The sequence below is a fragment of the Erythrolamprus reginae genome, chromosome 3 (genome assembly GCF_031021105.1).
Source record: "Erythrolamprus reginae isolate rEryReg1 chromosome 3, rEryReg1.hap1, whole genome shotgun sequence".
NCBI lineage: Eukaryota > Metazoa > Chordata > Lepidosauria > Squamata > Dipsadidae > Erythrolamprus > Erythrolamprus reginae.
This window is the reverse complement of record NC_091952.1, coordinates 206,415,247-206,433,135: the sequence shown is the minus strand read 5'-3', so window position 1 is coordinate 206,433,135 and position 17,889 is coordinate 206,415,247. Positions and strand designations below refer to the sequence as shown.

General features: G+C 37.9%; 1 protein-coding gene across 1 annotated transcript; it reads left to right on the top strand.

Moving 5' to 3' along the window:
* Positions 1-1,626: 1,626 nt before the first annotated feature.
* B4GALT6 (beta-1,4-galactosyltransferase 6) lies at positions 1,627-16,235 on the top strand. The gene is made up of 9 exons (XM_070749151.1): positions 1,627-2,565; positions 5,923-6,039; positions 6,257-6,370; positions 8,633-8,757; positions 9,841-9,957; positions 10,455-10,642; positions 12,563-12,685; positions 14,123-14,224; positions 15,644-16,235. The coding sequence occupies exons 2-9, from the start codon at positions 5,940-5,942 to the stop codon at positions 15,789-15,791; spliced, it is 1,017 nt and encodes a 338-aa protein (XP_070605252.1). The 5' UTR covers positions 1,627-2,565; positions 5,923-5,939; the 3' UTR covers positions 15,792-16,235.
* Positions 16,236-17,889: the final 1,654 nt, after the last annotated feature.

Genomic DNA, 17,889 nt, shown 5'->3' with positions numbered 1-17,889 from the left:
TTGAAATAACCCTGGTATTCCCAAATATGGGAGGAAGCAACTTTGCTTTCTTTTTGGTCCTCAGGCCCAAGCAGGGGCCATTTCCAAGACATAATTTTTTTGATAGTCGACAAACTATAATTTACATGGTTACTTATTTTTGCTGATAAGTGAAAAGGAAGGGAGCCTAGTATAGATCTATTTCGCCTTATTAGGGAAAGGATATGTCTAGCTGATGAGGCCATAAAGCCAAAATAGATCTATACTTGTTCTGTCGGGCTGTCTGGTAGAATCCTCCCCAAAATTCACAGGTACAAATTTCAGACACACACACGTTTGAAAATTAAAAACAATGTTCTTTATAATGAAAATTCACTTAAACTAAGCCCTCTTTTGGTATAGCAAAGAGCACTCATCTCCAAACAAACAGTCCTTCTTTCACAAAGTGAAACACATTTTGCTCTGGTTTAGTTTCAAAGGGGAAAAAATCAGCACACAAAATGTCAAAGTCAGTAAAGCAGTCACGAAACACAATGATCAGATAATCCTCCACAATGGCCAAACCCACAGGCTGCTCTTTATAGCAGCCTCACTAATTACCACAGCCCCACCCAACCACAGGTGGCCTCATTTTCTTTGAGAATAATCTCTCAGTTGTTGTTGCCTATGCATCGCTCTCCGCATGCGTGGCTGTATCATTAACTCTTGTTCTGAATCCAAGGAGGAGCTAGATAATTGATCTCCTTCTGAGCTGTCTGCCACACTCTCCTCCTCCCTGTCACTCATGTCTTCTTGGTCAGAGGAGCCTTCATCATCAGATTCCACCGGGGGCAAAACAGGCCTGCAGCATGTGGATGTCTCCCCCACATCCACAGTCCTTGGGGCAGGAGCTGGGCCAGAGCTAACCACAACAATACTAGGCTCCCTTCCTTTTCACGTATCAGCAAAAATATGTAACCATAATTCTCTCCCTCCCTCCCTCCCTCCCTCCCTCCCTACCTACCTACCTACCTACCAATCATACTTATAAGCCACCCAACTCCTTTTGGACTCTGGGCAGCGTACAGCATATAAAAAATAAATAAAAAACAATATAAAACCCATAAAAAAAACCATTCATGTTGTTTTTGGGTCGGATTGAAATGATGTCGTGTTATACACCGGAACCGTCTCCAAGAGATGAGATGGGGGAGTGAGAGACGGCTGCCTTCCACACATTGCTTCTCCGAGAAGAAATAAATTACAGTCTTCCTCAGCATTCTGGACAATACCTATGCTTCCCCTCTGCCGTTAGAAGGTTTGGTACACTGCTCAAAAAAATCAAGGGAACACTGAAACAACACAATATAACTCCAAGTAAATCAAACTTCTGTGAAATCAAACTGTCCACTTAGGAACCAACCCTGATTGACAATCAGTCAATTTCACACAACTGTCCTTTACATTCAACTTTGTACAGAACAAAGTATTCAATGAGAATATTTCATTCATTCAGATCTAGGATGTGTTATTTGAGCGGTCCCTTTATTTTATTTTTTTTGAGCAGTATATAAAACAGGACCGAAGCTTCTTTCCCACCAGGTTTCCTAGCGCAGGCAATCTTTGCGGCAGTAACCATTATTTAAGAGGCGCCAGACTATCCCTACTTCCCCCTTTCTTTTTTGTGGCGGATACCACCAACAGCTGCCTCTAAGTTGCATCATTGGATTGACTATAGCCCCGGATAGTAAAGGGCTACCCAAATCTTTACTACCACACCGTGGGCGTGGCTTATGCAGGACGCCCTGCATTTGCTTTCAACATCTTTCAGTGCAAATTGGGGACTCTGGGGTGGAGCTCCATTTTCGCTACCCCGGTCCGGGCAGCAGCCCACCCCTGGCCCGGGTGGGGCACTGGCCGCTTCAGGAAGGAGCGCGCGCTCCGGCTCGTCCCCCCGCAGTTCTGCAGTTCCCTGGCCGGCGCCGGGAATCCGCGGCGCGCACGCCCACAACCGTCGCAGTCCAAGGCGCCTGGCCGGCCGCTGGTTCCTAAGCGGAGCGGGGAGGAGGGCTAGGTGGGCGTCGGTTTCGGCAAGAGAAGAGAAAGTAGGTGCCGCCATCGCACTCAGCGCCACCGCTCGCCTCTCAACCCGGCTGGAGACCCCCGGGGGCGGCGATGGGGACCGGCGAAGCGATGCGGTCGCCGTGGGTCGAGCGGACGCGGGCCCCGAAGAGCAGGAGGGACCGCCACGCCTGAAGCAGCAACGCCGCTCTCCACTTTTGGGCCGGCCTCGCCATCCCGGGTTGACTTGAAGGGGGGACCGAGCGAGAAGGAGGGGGGGAGCTTTTTACGCACCGACCGCCTGGCTTGCTGCTGGTGCCTGTCACCTGCGTCACCAAGCGCCCCCCCCGTTTCGCCGAGAGCTCCCCCCCACCTCTCCGCTCCACTCTACACGCCCCCTCCCCAGGAGAGCCTCGCCACCCTGGGATGCCATGAGTCATCCATGCTGCTGATGCTGCTGATGCTTCCACGTTGCCGCCGGTGGTCCGGAAGCTGCTTCCCCCGGCGTCGGTTCAGACCCTCTTCAGTGGGCAGTGCTTCGCCCAGGTAGCATAGCGGGCCTCGGGGAGCGGTTCCCTCCTGCCTTGGAAGGAGGAGGAGGAGGCAGAGGATGTCTTTCTTCAGGACAGCGCTGCGAGTCTCTAACCGCTCCATTCTGGTCTTCATCTTTTTCTTCTCCTTTTCTTCCTCTTGCCTTTACTTCATCTATGTGGCTCCCGGGATGGGTAAGACCATCTCTCTCTCTCTCGCCCTCCTCCAAGGTCGGTGGGAGGGATTAAAAGGAGGCGCCGCCCTAGAGCTGGCTGCCCTCCCCCTCTACGGGGAAACGGGGGTGGGTTGATTCTCCCAGGTGGGCTGGGAGACCCCCTTGGTGGGACCACCTGCTCCTCTTCGGAGACTGCTTGATGCTACGGTTTCCCCGGACCTCAGTAGTGTTGATCAACGTTGGTGATGGGAGATGACACCAGTTTCAGGGTAGCTGGTTTCCCCACGTGGCTTTATCTATGCCCTGGTGCAGTTTAGGTCAGGTGAATTAATTTAATTTCAGACAAATTCCTTGTGTGGCCAATCACACTTGGCCAATAAAGAATTCTAGTCTGTTCTCTATTCTTTAATTTATAGGCTGCCCAACACCTTATGTACTCTAGGGAATTTATGTGTTAAGATCCCACAGGCCATAATTTAGGACGAGATGGCCAAAATAAGAAATATTTTTGCCTTTGCTGCTTCTGGAGACAATAAGGGAGGCTTTGGTGGATTTGGTTTTTTAAAGACCTGGATATTCTTATGTTTTACTGGGGTGGGGGGAATGCACGCTTTCCTAGAAATGATGATATGTTGCTTCAGGGGGATGAAAAGCTGGCTCCTGACAACACCCCCCCCCCCCCCCCCCCGTCATTGGTGGTGATGCTTGAATGTGAGATGACTGGAAGTTATTGGACTTTAGGTTTGTTGGACAATTGTAACTTGATGGCTCACCCCCAGAATCAATTATATCACATACATTTTCTGTAATAATCCTTTGAACAGTTTCTTCTATCAAAACAGTATGTCTACCTCTTATTTTTAATTTTTTGATGGGAGAAGGTTAAAATATGCTTATTATTCTTTGGTAGGACTCATTTTTGTCTCTTGTGGGCTCTTGTTGGTTGCTTGTTGAAAGACAGGAAAAATGTTTTCTTTTGGGTAACATTTTTCAATGCCATGCTGAGTAAAAACCTTGCTTAGTGCTTACAATACACAGGTGTATCTTAATTGCTTTTGAAGAGATTTATTTCAAGAAAAGAAAGCCTATATCATTTAGATAGTGAGTGCTTTCAGGTGCTGGCTTTGCAAGCAATTCATATAAGATTTTATAGCACATATGATAATACAGTACTTTACTCATGAATTTGATGACATTGATTTGGAAAATGTCTGGCCCTTCTTCCCTCTCTTCCTTCCTTCCTTCCTCCCTTGCTTTCTCATTCACTCTTTCTTTCTTTCTTTCTTTCTTTCTTTCTTTTGCTTTTGATATTTCTAGAAAAAATAAAGTCTACGGAGAGGGGCGGCATACAAATCTAATAAATAAATAAATAAATAAATACATACATACATACATACATGCATGCATGCATGCATACATACATACATAATAAAAAAACCTTTCCCTAAAAAGGTCAAAATACATGAGGCCACTACTATGAAGACCTTGTGCTTGATGAAATAGTTTTTGCATGCTACAAAGCAAGGTCAGAAATACTTGAGGCATATTAATTGATGATAAATGGCCCTTCAAATCAGATTATCTTATTTTAAAATCCAAAACTAGCATACGGAATGGAGATGTAGCAAATACATCTAGTCATGATCTCTTCAAAGAATTTTATCTCTTTGGAACTCAACCCTCAGCATATCTCTTTCATGAGCTATTAGTCTCTTTAATCACAACTGGAGTTCCTTACATGACAGAACAGCAGAATTTGCTTCATTCCTTCCAGTGGTTATATCTTCCATTTACCCTCAACAAGGCACTTGATCTACCACCCACCGTAGATGAAGTATTTAGTTCCATTACTAACTATCATAAGTCTGTATTCAGCCATGATCCTGGTAGAACACCCTGCATTTTCTTTCAACATCTTTCAGTGAAAATTGGGTGCTCTGGGGTGGAGCTCCATTTTCACTACCCCACTGCGTTCCCCCCTATCCGGGCAGTAGCCCACCCCCGGTTGCAATCTCAACACCAGCATAAGCATTTACAGGAATTTTGATTTCTGTTACATAAGTCAGGTGTGGCAACTTCTGAGCCTATTGAGGAGGTAGGGAAACATGTCACTGGTATTTGGAGCATGGGATGCTCTGTTTACAGGACTGGATAAAGATATGGCACACTTTACATCTCAAACCTTTTAATTATATTCCTGTTAATGTTAATGAAGCACAGTGTTGCTTTGGTTGGCTGATTCCTGTTTTGTTTTCTAAACAACAAATTTACTCAAGCAGTTCTTGGCAGGGAATCATGCTAGATAGCACTTGTGACTCCTAAGCAGCCTTACTTAATAAAGCAGAATACGTAGCGCTGGTTGGGAATAGTAAGTAACTGGCTGCTCGTGATCACCTTAACATTAACACTGTTATGTGTAATTGAGCAAAAACCAATCTCCACCTATTTCAGCAATTAACTATGAGCTGCAAGCTTTGAGAAAGGATATTTTACAAAATCATGCTGCTATTGATTATTTGCTTCTGCGTCAACATTTGGGTTGGGAAAAATTTGACGGAAAATATTGCTTCAATATTTTGAATGAGTCACAAACTATCCAGCACCAGCTCAATATTTTAAACAATTTTGCCTCTGATTTAAAAACTGATACTTTAGGATCTTGGTGGGAAAGTCTTGGGCATGGTTACCTACAGGCTTATTGGGAAATGTCCTAAGTTTTAAAGTCATTATTTGTGTTATTTTGATTGGTGGGTGCCTCTTTGTTTAGCGTCTTCCTTCTTTTTCAACATATGAATCACATGGGATTTTGTAAAAGTGCATTTAGTAATGTGAGGTTTTGTTGCATTTGAAGATTGATTATGTGATGGATGATCAGTGCTATTAGCATCAATCATTTGTGAAATTGGAGACAAGAATAGAAGTTAGAACTATGACTAAATTATTCCTTTTCTTCAAGCAAATAAGCTCTGTGTCTAATAAAGCTTTCAGGGGAAGGGGTAGAAAGCTACTCAAGAAATTGCATTTCATATTCCCATTCCACATGTTTATATTTGCCAATTTGAAAGATCTATAATTCATTTATTTGAGCTGTCTATAATAATTATTCTAAAGTTATTCATTATTAAATCTGATTTAGGATATTTATGTGTCCAACTTTAAATTTTATGTTGAAGTTAATTTTATTTTTTTCTTTACAGCAAATACATATTTATTTATGGTACAAGCACGGGGTATAATGCTGAAAGAAAATGTGAAAACAATAGGACATATGATCAGACTGTACACTAATAAAAATGTTACAATCAATGGCACAGGTAAGGAATACCTTGAAGGTTTAGATAATTATGGAAATTATTTTCAGTAATGTTCTGGGCTAATTCTGAGTTAAAGCTCAACAAATTATTTAAGATCACAGCCTGTATATGTTAAATTGGATGTATAAAATGATAAAGCTGTGTAAAATGGGTTTGGAGAACAACCTTATAAACATTACAGAAATAATTAATGGAGAATATTTTTATTTCTGTTAAGATTATCCTGATGGCAACAGTACAAGTGATAGTATTGCTCAAACAGCAACGTATCTTCCAGAAAACTTCACTTATTCTCCTTCTCAATCTTGTCCAGAAAAATTGCCCTCCATGAGTAAGTTTATTTTCACTTTAGCAGAAAATTATTAACTTAAACATGTCACAAATTGTTTTGAAACCCTATTTTCAATAAGGATTTTAACAGCATTACAATTTTTTAAACATTCTTACTCATAAACAGGATAACTAGAATTTCCCTAGGAAAAGAAAAATACTGTACTTTAAAAAAATAATTCATAGGCATTTTACAAAAATAAGTGTAGAATTTCCTAATTGAATTTGGCACACTTTTTATTTCCAGTTTAATGAATTATTTCATTCAATTGAGAGTTCCACTTAGGTTATATTTACATTAAGATGTCAGATTTTCTGGAAACTGGGACAAGCACTTTGCAGAAGATAAAAAAAGGAAAATCCTGCAAGTCTGTTAATATAATTCTAACATTTAACATTATGTACAGATTGAACTATATTGGTCAGTTCAACATTTGTAATAGTTTAGAAATATTGTTCCCCTAGGTTCCTCATTCTTGTTTGATAAGGTTACCAGATCTAAGATCACTGGAAGAGAAAAGTTCATAGAAGAGCAACAAAGATGATTAGGAGACTGGAGGCTAAAACATATGAAGAATGGTTGCAGGAACTGGGCATGGCTAGTTTAAAGAAAAGAAGGACCTGGAGAGACATGATAGCAGTCTTCCAGTATCTCAGGGTTGCCACAAAGAAGGAGTCAACTATTCTCCAAAGCACCTGAGGGTAGAACAAGAAGCAATGGGTGGAAACTAAACAAGGAGAGAAGTAACTTAGAACTAAGGAGAACTTTCTTGACAGTCAGAACAGTTGATCAGTGGAACAGCTTGCCTCCAGAAGTTGTGAACGCCCCAGCACTGGAAGTTTTTAAGCAGATGTTGGATAACCATCTGTCTGAAGCAGTGTAGGGTTTCCTGCCTAAGCAGAGAGTTGGACTAGAAGATTTCCAGGGTTCCTTCCAACTCTGTTGTTGTTTTTTTTAAATTATTATTATTATTATTATTATTATTATTATTATTATTATTAGTCATAGTAGTAGTAGTAGTATTAATAGTATCAGTATTATTAGTAGTATTAGTATTAGTATTAGAAATCAAAAAGATACAGAAAATATTAATTTTCCTCTTTGTTGGTTGTTTGGATTTTTTTCTAGCTGAGATCTTCTAGTCCACCCTTCTCATTTTTTCTATAATAAAATTAAGTAGCTTTTGCATTAAACTTTAGTTAGCCATGGATTACGATACTTTTAGTTTACTATGACTTATCTTAACTAGAGTAAATTAAAACAGTCCAGCTTTAAAAAGTAATCTTGTTTTAACTAATCAGTGTTATTGGATTTTTTGGATCACAGTTTTTTATAAATCTGCTCAGATTCTAATAATACAGAATATTATGGGTAGCATGCATAGATTTTAAAAAACCCTCAAGTTTTCAAGTTAAAGATCTTCAATTTAACCATTATAATGGCCATATTGTCTTACCATAATTTGAATTTGCTGGATGGGATTCCCACGAAATAGAAGCACATGCTACTAAAAAGCCTCTGTTGTTTCATTCCAGTAGAGAAGAAGGTGGGGGACTGTGTTAGTTCAACTGTCTATGGAGATTATCACTAATCGAGGTTACGGTTGTCCCAAAATTCTAGTTCAAGGTTTGTTATGGCTCATTTGCCTATGATAAACATGACATGTTATTGTGCATGAATAAGGTCAATGATTATTCCAAGGTTGTCCATGAACTTCACATCTTCTTACCTAAGTGTTAAAAACCAGTGCCCGATATAACATTTTTTGATTTAACTTTCTGATTATAATCTGATTATAATTCTGATTATAATTATAATTATAAAATTGCCCCAAGGCAATCTCTCTCTCTCTTTATTCAATTTTTATGCCATCCTTCTGCTTAGACTCAGGGCAGCTTACAACATGTTTTGAGCAGATGATAAGATTAGAAACGCTGACCTGTAGATCTAGCAGTCATCTTTAGTGATCTACTACACTCTACCCACTGTGCCACCTCTGCTTCTATATCAAAACCTGCTTGTTTACTTCAAAGAACCAGCAACAGTAATCAAAGGCACTCCTGGCTATTGAAAACATTACTCAAAGGGCTCCCTCTCTTGACCCATCGACCTCAGTTTCAAGCAGAAATTCTCATTTTCTTAACTATATTGTCTGGTAGCATTTGAAAGTCTGTATCGGACATCAGTTTATTACTGGCTGTTATATGTATCTTGAAATGTGGGGAAAATATTTATGAAAAATTACTTCTTGTCATCGCTTAGGAGGCTTTATTGAAGCAAATATGAGTGAAATTAGTTTGGAAGAAATTCAACAGATGTTTTCTAAAGATTTAGACATTGAACCAGGTGGTCACTGGAAGCCAAAAGACTGTAAACCACGTTGGAAGGTAAACTACAAATAAATTTCTAGTGATTTTCTTAAGGTTTGAATCTGGTTGTTTTTGCAATATCAGAACATACCTTCATGTATACTAACATGCTAAAGTATAATTTATCTTTATTTTTCATCCAAATGAGAAGCTCATAATAAATTGCAGTTCAAAAACACGCTAGAATAAAGACAGAATAACACCTATCTTTTACCCACCTGCCTATCTCTATAAAAATCTTGGTATTCAATTTAAATTTAGTCCAAATCCATTTAGTCATGGATAGGCTTCAGATCATAACGAAATGTGATGGCAATCAGATTTAGATATTTGCACATCTACCATGTAAGACACATTTACCATAGAGAGGAGGAGTGGGTTTTTTCACATGAAAATCAGGGGTGGGCTTCAAAAATTTCAGCAATGGGTTCTCTGCCTGGTTGCTGGGTGGGCATGGCCATGGTGGACATGGCCTACTTAGCCTCCTGCATTTCCCCCCAGGCTTTGGACGCTTTTCTCGAGCCTCTGGCAGGGTGAAAACTGCCTCTCCTGGGCTCTGGAGGCCCTCTAGAGCTTCTGGGAATCCCATTTTTCTCCCTCTCTGAGCCTCCGTGTGGTCCTGCACTTACCAAAACAGGCCATGTGGTGACTCCTGGGAGCGGAGGGGTGGGGTGGGAAGGGCTAGCCAGGGGTGAGATTTGGAGGTTCTCTGAACTGGCCATAACGTTAGGTATGGGTTCTCTTGAACCCGGGTGAACTCGTAGCAGGACACCCCTGATGAAAATCACAAGTGATGAATTCTTCCTCCTTGTAGATGTGCTGGAGAAAAAGGAATGAGAGTTCAACTTCCTTTGCCAATTTATCCTTTTTGATGCAAACCTGAAATCTTTACACTTATATTGCATAAATGAATGAGACCAATTAATCAACAATAAATGTAAAGATTCAACAACACTGGAATAGGGCAATGTTTCTCAATCTGTGATCTGAAGACCCCTAGGAAGCTGTGGTGTCATTTCAGTGGGTCCATGAAGACTGGAAGAAATTTCAGACTATTTATTTTATTTTATATAGCTTTCAGGTGGTTTTCTATTTTTAAAGGTTGCAATACTCATCCCTTTTCGCAATCGCCACGAACACCTTCCTATATTTTTTCGACATTTAATACCAGTGTTGCAGAGGCAGAGGCTAGAATTTGCTTTCTATGTCGTTGAACAGGTGAGTTTGTTTGTTTATATTAGAATAAATTTAAATATTTTATCTAATCATTATTACATTTGGATGAATGCATTCAACAGTAAACAGTGTGCATTTGCTAATGTATGTTTAGCAATACTTTTTTGCTATGTTAGGTCATAGTTCCTTAACGCAGAATTCCCATAACTTGAATTCCAAATCAGCAATAGAAAATCTTTGAAAATTATAATATACGTCAACTTAATTGGAATCTTTCATATCTTTCCTAATGTGACTCCAGTATTTTTACAATATTTTCTATTGTTCTCCTATTAGTGAGAATTAGTGGGAATGGAATTAAGGATTAGATCTATACCTATAATATGTTTAACTTAAAATGGGCATATTAAAATTAATGGCAATCATAGCCCAGATTTATTGATTTATATAGCATTATGCAATTGTATTCCAGTTGTTAATGTGAATATTATAATTAATTTCCTTTAACCGTTGATTCTTTTATTTCCCCCTCTTTTAAGATAGGAACACAGCCTTTTAACCGAGCAATGCTGTTTAATATTGGCTTCAAAGAAGCTATGAAGTATGGCGATTGGGATTGTGTGATCTTCCATGATGTGGATCATTTACCAGAAAATGATAGAAATTATTACGGATGTGGTGAAATGCCACGTCACTTTGCTGCAAAATTGGATAAATACATGTACATGTACGTAATATGTAGAATAATATTTTCTGTCCTGTATTTGTGCAATTAGTCAAAATAAGCATTACATGTAGACATCAACTTATAACCACAGTTAAGCCCAAAATTTGTGTTGCTAAGTAGGACCGTTGCTAAGTGAGTTTTGCCTCATTTTTATGACCTTTCTTGCTATAACTGTCAAGTGAACCACTATTAAGTTAGGAATATGGTTGTTAGGCGAATCTGGCGTTCTCATTGATTTTGCTTGTCAGAAGGTCGCAAAAGGTGATCACATGACCTTGGGACAGTGCAATCATCATAAATACGTGTCAGTTGCCAAGCATCTGAATTTTGATCACGTGACCATGGGGATCCTGCAATCATTGTAAGTGTGAAAAAAGGTCGTAAGTCACTTTTTTTAGTGCTGTTGTAACTTCAAATGGTCATTTAACGAACTGTTGTAAGTCAAAGACTATCAGTACAGTATTTGGAAATATTTTACATTGATCCTCATTTTGTCTAGTACCTCTACTTAAGAACACCTCTACTTACGAACTTTTCTAGATAAGAACCAGGTGTTCAAGATTTTTTTGCCTCTTCTCAAGAACCATTTTCCACTTACAAACCCGAGCCTCTGAAACTGTAACAGGAAAAGGCCGGGAGAAGCCTCCGTAGGGCCTCTCTAGGAATCTCCTGGGAAGAAACAGGCTGGAAAAGGCAGGGAGAAGCCTCCGTAGGGCCTCTCTAGGAATCTCCTGGGAAGAAACAGGCCAGAAAAGGCAGGGAGAAGCCTCCATGGGGCCTCTCTAGGAATCTCCTGGGAGGAAACAGGACTTCCACCCTCCCTATGGTTTTCCAATCGCACGCATTATTTGCTTTTACATTGATTCCTATGGGAAAAGTTGCTTCTTCTTACAAACTTTTCTACTTAAGAACCTGGTCATGGAAGAAATTAAGTTCCTAAGTAGAGGGACCACGGACAAGTTCATGAAGATGAAATGCCAGTTTTCTATGATATATAAGCTAATAATATTACTGTGAACTTTAAGAATGTTAAATAAAAATATATGATACGTACAGAAAACAGAATAACAGTGGGAAGGGACCTTGAGGTCTTCTATTCCAACTCCCTGCTTAGGTAGAAAACCCTACCCAACTTCAGATAAATGGTCATCCAACATTTTCTTTAAAACTTCCACTGTTTGAGCATTCATAACTTCTAGAAGCAAGGTGTTCGACTGGTTAATTGTTCTAACTGGCAGGAAATGTTTCCTTAGTTTTAGGTTGCTTCTCTCCTTGATTAGTTTCCATCCATTGCTTTTTGTCCTACCCTCAGGTGCTTTGGAGAATAGCTTGATTCCCTCTTTTTTATGACAGCCTCTGTGGCTGTCCTGAATATCTGTTTGTCTAACTTTTTATTCATGTTTGGTCTTCTGCCCCATTATATTATTCTTTCTTTAATTACTATTTTTCTAGAATTTACAAAGAAGTTCTGTTTTTGAGGAAAAGGACAGTCTTAAACTATTACAAAGCATGTTAAAGATACTCTTTCATTCCCCACTAATGTCATAGTATTTTTACTTCATTTCAAAAGTAGTGTATTAATGCATTATTCAGTTGTTTTGCAGTTACGGCTATACCTTATCTTCCAGAAATAACATTGCCTTATCTATTATATGATCCATTCACAAAATTCTAAATCCATTTAAATATATTCATTTTTCATTTGTAAGTTACTGATAAGATGTGGAAACTCTTGCCATGGAAAAGAATTATAGCAATGTACTTAAGCCAAAATTGGTGGTAAATTGTTACCTCTCTCCTGTCTCCCCAAACCCAACGTGAATATTTCCATGAGGGCAGCAGGAACTGAACTTGACTCAAAGAACATTATCGCTTTTGTCTTTGCAAGTCCTAAACATAAATACTTCCTCTCATTTTCAGACTTCCATACAATGAATTTTTTGGTGGTGTCAGTGGACTAACAGTAGAACAATTCAAAAAAATCAATGGATTTCCAAATGCTTTCTGGGGATGGGGTGGAGAAGATGATGACCTCTGGAACAGGTATTTCTATTATATTGTATTAACTTTCGTTGGCCAGAATTCTTAGCACATGAGGTTTCAAAGTAGATATAGGCTAAATGGAAGAGAAATATCCAAGTTCTTTTTTTGCTGGCATGAAATAGGAAATGTAGAGATTTATTGGATCAAATCATAAAAGTAATTAGCTCATCAGATTTGAACAGCTTTAGGTAACAGCACATACAGTAAGTAAAGGAATTGCTTGCTAGAATATGTCTCTAAATGTATCTAAAGCAGGGAGGATCCAGCCTTGGCAATTTTAAGACTTGTGGGCTTCAATTTCCAGGAGTCTCCAGCCATACTGTCTCAAAGCTGCCAAGGTTGGATAATCCAGTCTAATAAAACCCAAAATTAGAGGAAAATGTATGCATCAAATGTGAAATTTGACTGGCTTGGACCGGCTCTGGTGAGCCAGTAGGGATGATTTGAATCAATTCATCAAGCCAGTAAAAGCCACCCCTCTTTGGCCCCACCAACACCCACTTTTTCATCTTTGCAAGATTTTTTTTAAAAAAAATGGAATGCCATATGTTGACAAATCAGTGGTTAAGGGCCTTAAAATATTAAATATGTTTTTATGATCTTCATATTAGGCTAGTTCAACTCCTTCTTCAAATCATATGTATATGACATTTCACTATCAACTTCATTGATTTAGAAATAGAAATATTCGAGAAGACACATTGTGTATTGCCTTGCCCTTCCATTGTCTTATTGTGGTTTAATTTTTATACTTTTAAAAAGTGGTTTTTGCATAAGCAATATGGCTTGTATGTAAATATGACACTAAATTATATACCAAAAATGTGGAATTTTTCATTGTATGAAGAAATATGGATTGACTGAGCATGAGCCATCACAAAAAACGGTAAAAAAAACATGATAAAAGTTTGCTCCAAGTACTAGCTGTACATATTTTATTGTTGCTCTTAGTTGTTGTTTTAGGTTTAATGGAAAGATTATGTCTAACAAGATGTATGCAGAGTATGGTTTAGGATTTCTTTACAACCAATTAGGTAATAATAGGTCTGATTAATATCCCTGTGAAGGAGAGTGTGAATTACAATGCATCCGTCTGCAAAATGCTGAGGTTAACTGCTTCTGTTTAGAAATGCTTTGGAAGACTTTATTCTGGATTTTTTTTCTCTGCAGTCCCTCGGTGATTCTGGCCCATTTTTAGATTCAAACTTGCTTTTGCTTCTCGTCAAAGATCAGATCTGATTCAGTTTTATTCTGGATTTATTTTTTTTAGTATATTTGTTTGGTATAATTTCCTCTTCTTTTAATAATTAAAACCTTTCTCCTCTATGAAATCAATTGTAGCAACCTCCCTGTCTCACCAAACCTAATACACATAAAGTTGTCTCTGGTGTCTATTACTGATATATATATTTCACATGTGAATTATTTTAATTGCAGAGTCCACTCTGTAGGATTTAATGTGACAAGGCCAGAAGGAGAACTTGGAAAGTATAAGTCAATTCCTCATCACCATAGAGGAGAAGTTCAATTTTTAGGACGGTGAGAATAAAAATTATAAAATAAGTTTTTATTTTTGCTGAAATATTGTGCTTTAAACATAGTTTAACATAGTCGTTTATTTGCATGCAACTTTTTGGCATTCAAAATATTCCTTAAAACTTCCACTGTGAAATATTTATTATTGTTCTGAGTTTATAAATGATAAATTCTTTCTGTCTTGAATATTGTATTTAGTGTGATAGTGTAGGAAGTTAGCACCCACCCCTTTTCTTAAAGAATGAAATATTCTAGAAAATATAAATATTTCCCCGGATGAGAAAAGAAGGAACAATTTTTAGGCAGGAAGCAGACTCACTCTTAATAGCTCCCATCCACCTCAATATCCCACAGCAGATGTTATCACTTAAGAGATAAAGAGATAGCTAGGTCTATTCATAAGCAAATACCCTCACCTAAGATCCAATAAAGTTAGGATTAAGCCCTCAGCCATAATAGGAATTGCCCAAAGTCCCTTCATTGCATCACCCAGCAAAGTTCAAACCAAGTTTGACTCAGAAAACCTACAAGGTTAACTATGACCCCTACAGCAGCCAATAGCTTGCCACAGGAACAGGAAGCTAAAATTCAAAGCCCAAGAGCGGGTAGAAATCTCTCTCTGTCTCTCTCACTCATATGCCCAGGACCTCAAACCATGTGGTCCTGTCCACCATTAAACCATCGTTCCAAACAGTCACCATGTTTCCAATGTCTTTCTCCCCACTTGGAACTGAACCAAGATGAAAATTTTTTCCAACAATAGAATATCCTTATGGTTCAGGAAAGTTTAGAATAAATAGTTTTAATAGAAATTAGTTTTAATAGAAATTAGCTAATACAATATTGGTTCTGCAGAAGGGTAAAAGAGAAATAAATTATGAAATATGTGACATAATGTTCTGACACAAACTCTTGCTACTTAGCTATTTCTGTCATTATATTACATGCAACTATATACAGGACAGCACACTTACTAGCTCAATAAATTTTCAGCTTGGTCCACGTAACAGCAATAACAACAATTTATTAAACTTGTATGCAGCCGTTCCTAACATGTTATCTTTCAATTCTGCTTGCTAAAGGCAATGTTTTTGCTGAATACTTCGCCAAAAATCCAGTGCATTTTTTTTTGGTAGAATGTTTGTTGAACTTTTCTTTGTGTTACATTTTGAGTTCAAAACTATTTATTTTTAAATTTTATTGGCTGTCCATCTTAGGAATTTCTGGGTGGTACATGTCTACGGAGAGGGGTGACATACAAATCTAATAACTAAAATAAAATAAATAAATATTTAAAAAGATATGGATGATTTAAATAAGATACCATAAAGAACTACTTTGATTCTGAAGCTGAATTTTTTTCGTTCTGTTTCACAATGACTTTCTACATTTTTACTAATTCTCTACATGTTTTTCCCACAGATACAAATTATTAAGATATTCCAGAGAGCGTCAATTTATTGATGGTTTAAATAATCTAGTATATATGCCATCTATATTTGCCAATAAACTGTATACTAATATCACTGTAAACCTGGTGCCAGAACTAGCTCCTGTTAAAGATTATTGATGGCATAGTAGAATAAAGTACTGGAACTACTGTACATTTTATAACACTGGAAAAATACTAAATCAGGTATTTCAAATGATTGCACTATCATGTGTCAATAAGTGAATGCTTCAAATTAAGAAACAAATAAGTATTCAAGCCTTCTTAGCGTTTCTGTAGATAATAAATACAGCATGCTTAGAAATCAGGAAAATTCCTTTCTCTAAGAAAGCATGCATTCAATGAATTATAATTATTTTTTAATATTTTCCATATCATGTAAATAGCTGTTAAATATTAGGCTTTTGACTATGGCAGCATTCTGCATGTTTTTGAAGTATTTGTGTTTAGTATTTCTAGGATTTAGGCATGAAATGTAAGCAAAAAAATTAAATGATTTAAAGGCTGATTTATAAATACTGGCTATCTGTTTTAATAAACTTTTATGCTTATTTTGAGCTACAACATGTATATATGTGATTTTTCCACCAAACCTATGATAAATAAACTTTCAATCTTTATTCTATCTATTACCAGGGCCCTTCCCTGAATATGCTTGAAAGAATATTATTTATACATATTCCATGCATGGAAACCCATCTATTGAATTTCATTATGATTCTTAATGTGCCAGTAGTGTTAATGTCAGATTTATATTTTTGTCTATTTTCATACTGCTCTTTGTGGATTTTTGTAATAATCAACATCATTCCATCCCAAATCAAAGGACTACTAATTAGAAGATAAATGAATATTAATGGAAGGAAGTGATGAGGTATTCATATGAGTAACAAGTTCAGAATAATTGTTATTGGTTAATTTTTTTCTCATTAAAAGTCATTGGCACTCAAATCAACCCGAGGAGAAATGTGTTGAAATTTATCTTAAACCAATTGCCTTGAGGGTTAAAAGTTTTCCATTCCTTTGTAAAAAGTGCATTTTCTGCAATAAGCTAAGATTCTTGTTTATGACTTCAACATGAGGTGAACCTGGCCACTATTTTGCAAAGTTATTTTGCTCTTGTTTTTTTTCCCCAGTACACAAGACATAGGGATGTCTCATTCTAGTTTTTATTGGACTGGATGCCGATTGACATATAGCATCCCTTTTTTAGTACCCTTCTTTGAATACTTGAGCTATTACCTTTACGGAGTGAATCACTCTGTTCCAATACAGGCATTTTCAATGTTGCATTTAATTTTGAATCAAGATTAAACATCTGAGAACCAAAGAATTACTTCTATTTCTTTTCAGAATGAAAAAAAATCATTGCTCAATATCTAAAAAACCCATTAAAATGGATTCAGATATAATTTATATTATATATTAGTTCTGTAGGTGTCTTGCAGTTGTTTGTGATTAAAAAAACCCCTTTGTTCTCTATACCTTTTCTCAATTCCCAGTTAGTGAATTTTTGCAAAGCTATAACATCCTGTCCTAAATCAATTAAGTATGATGACATGGTTTGAATGGAATGGCTTATCTTAACTATTACCAATTTGATAGATAAACTTAATAAATTATGTCTTTTCTGCTCAATTATACAATTCTGTAATAGATCTTTATATGCCATCATAGTTTAAATTAATTTGTACTTGGATTTGGGAGTCATTTACTTTCTTTGTGACTTCTAGTGTAGAACCATTGACAGCCTGGTTTTGTTCACTGGTTTAAGCAGGGTACCCTGTATTGTAGAATAGATGTGTCATGAATAAGACAAATACATTTAAGTTGAAATACTAAAAATCATGTAAATACTGTAAATACTAGTTTAAGCACAGTCCCCAATCTAGAGCAGCGATGGTGAACTTTTTCGGCACTGAGTACCGGAAAGGGAATACTACACACTCACACACATGCTGGCCTGGGCTGTGACCAGGAAGAGGAATTGCCCAGGGGGCATGTGCATGCTGGAAAATGTACTTCTGGTTTTCAGCATGCGCATGCGCACCGGCCGGCAAGTCTTCTGGTAATTGCCACACATACACATGCACCAATCAGCTGGCTGCCATGCATGCTCACACAAGAAAATGGAAGACCAGCTCTTCCGGTTTCCAGCACTGCTGCATGCACAAAGGCCAGCTGAACATGGTGTGTGCATGCATGTCAGAAACCTGGA

Bases quoted from the DNA above. Each gene is read 5' to 3' on its own strand.
- B4GALT6 (XM_070749151.1), top strand. From the start codon at position 5,940: ATGGTACAAGCACGGGGTATAATGCTGAAAGAAAATGTGAAAACAATA. The intron at 10,643-12,562 runs GTACGTAATATG...TCTCATTTTCAG, and splicing joins TTGGATAAATACATGTACAT to ACTTCCATACAATGAATTTT. The intron at 12,686-14,122 runs GTATTTCTATTA...TTTTAATTGCAG, and splicing joins GATGATGACCTCTGGAACAG to AGTCCACTCTGTAGGATTTA.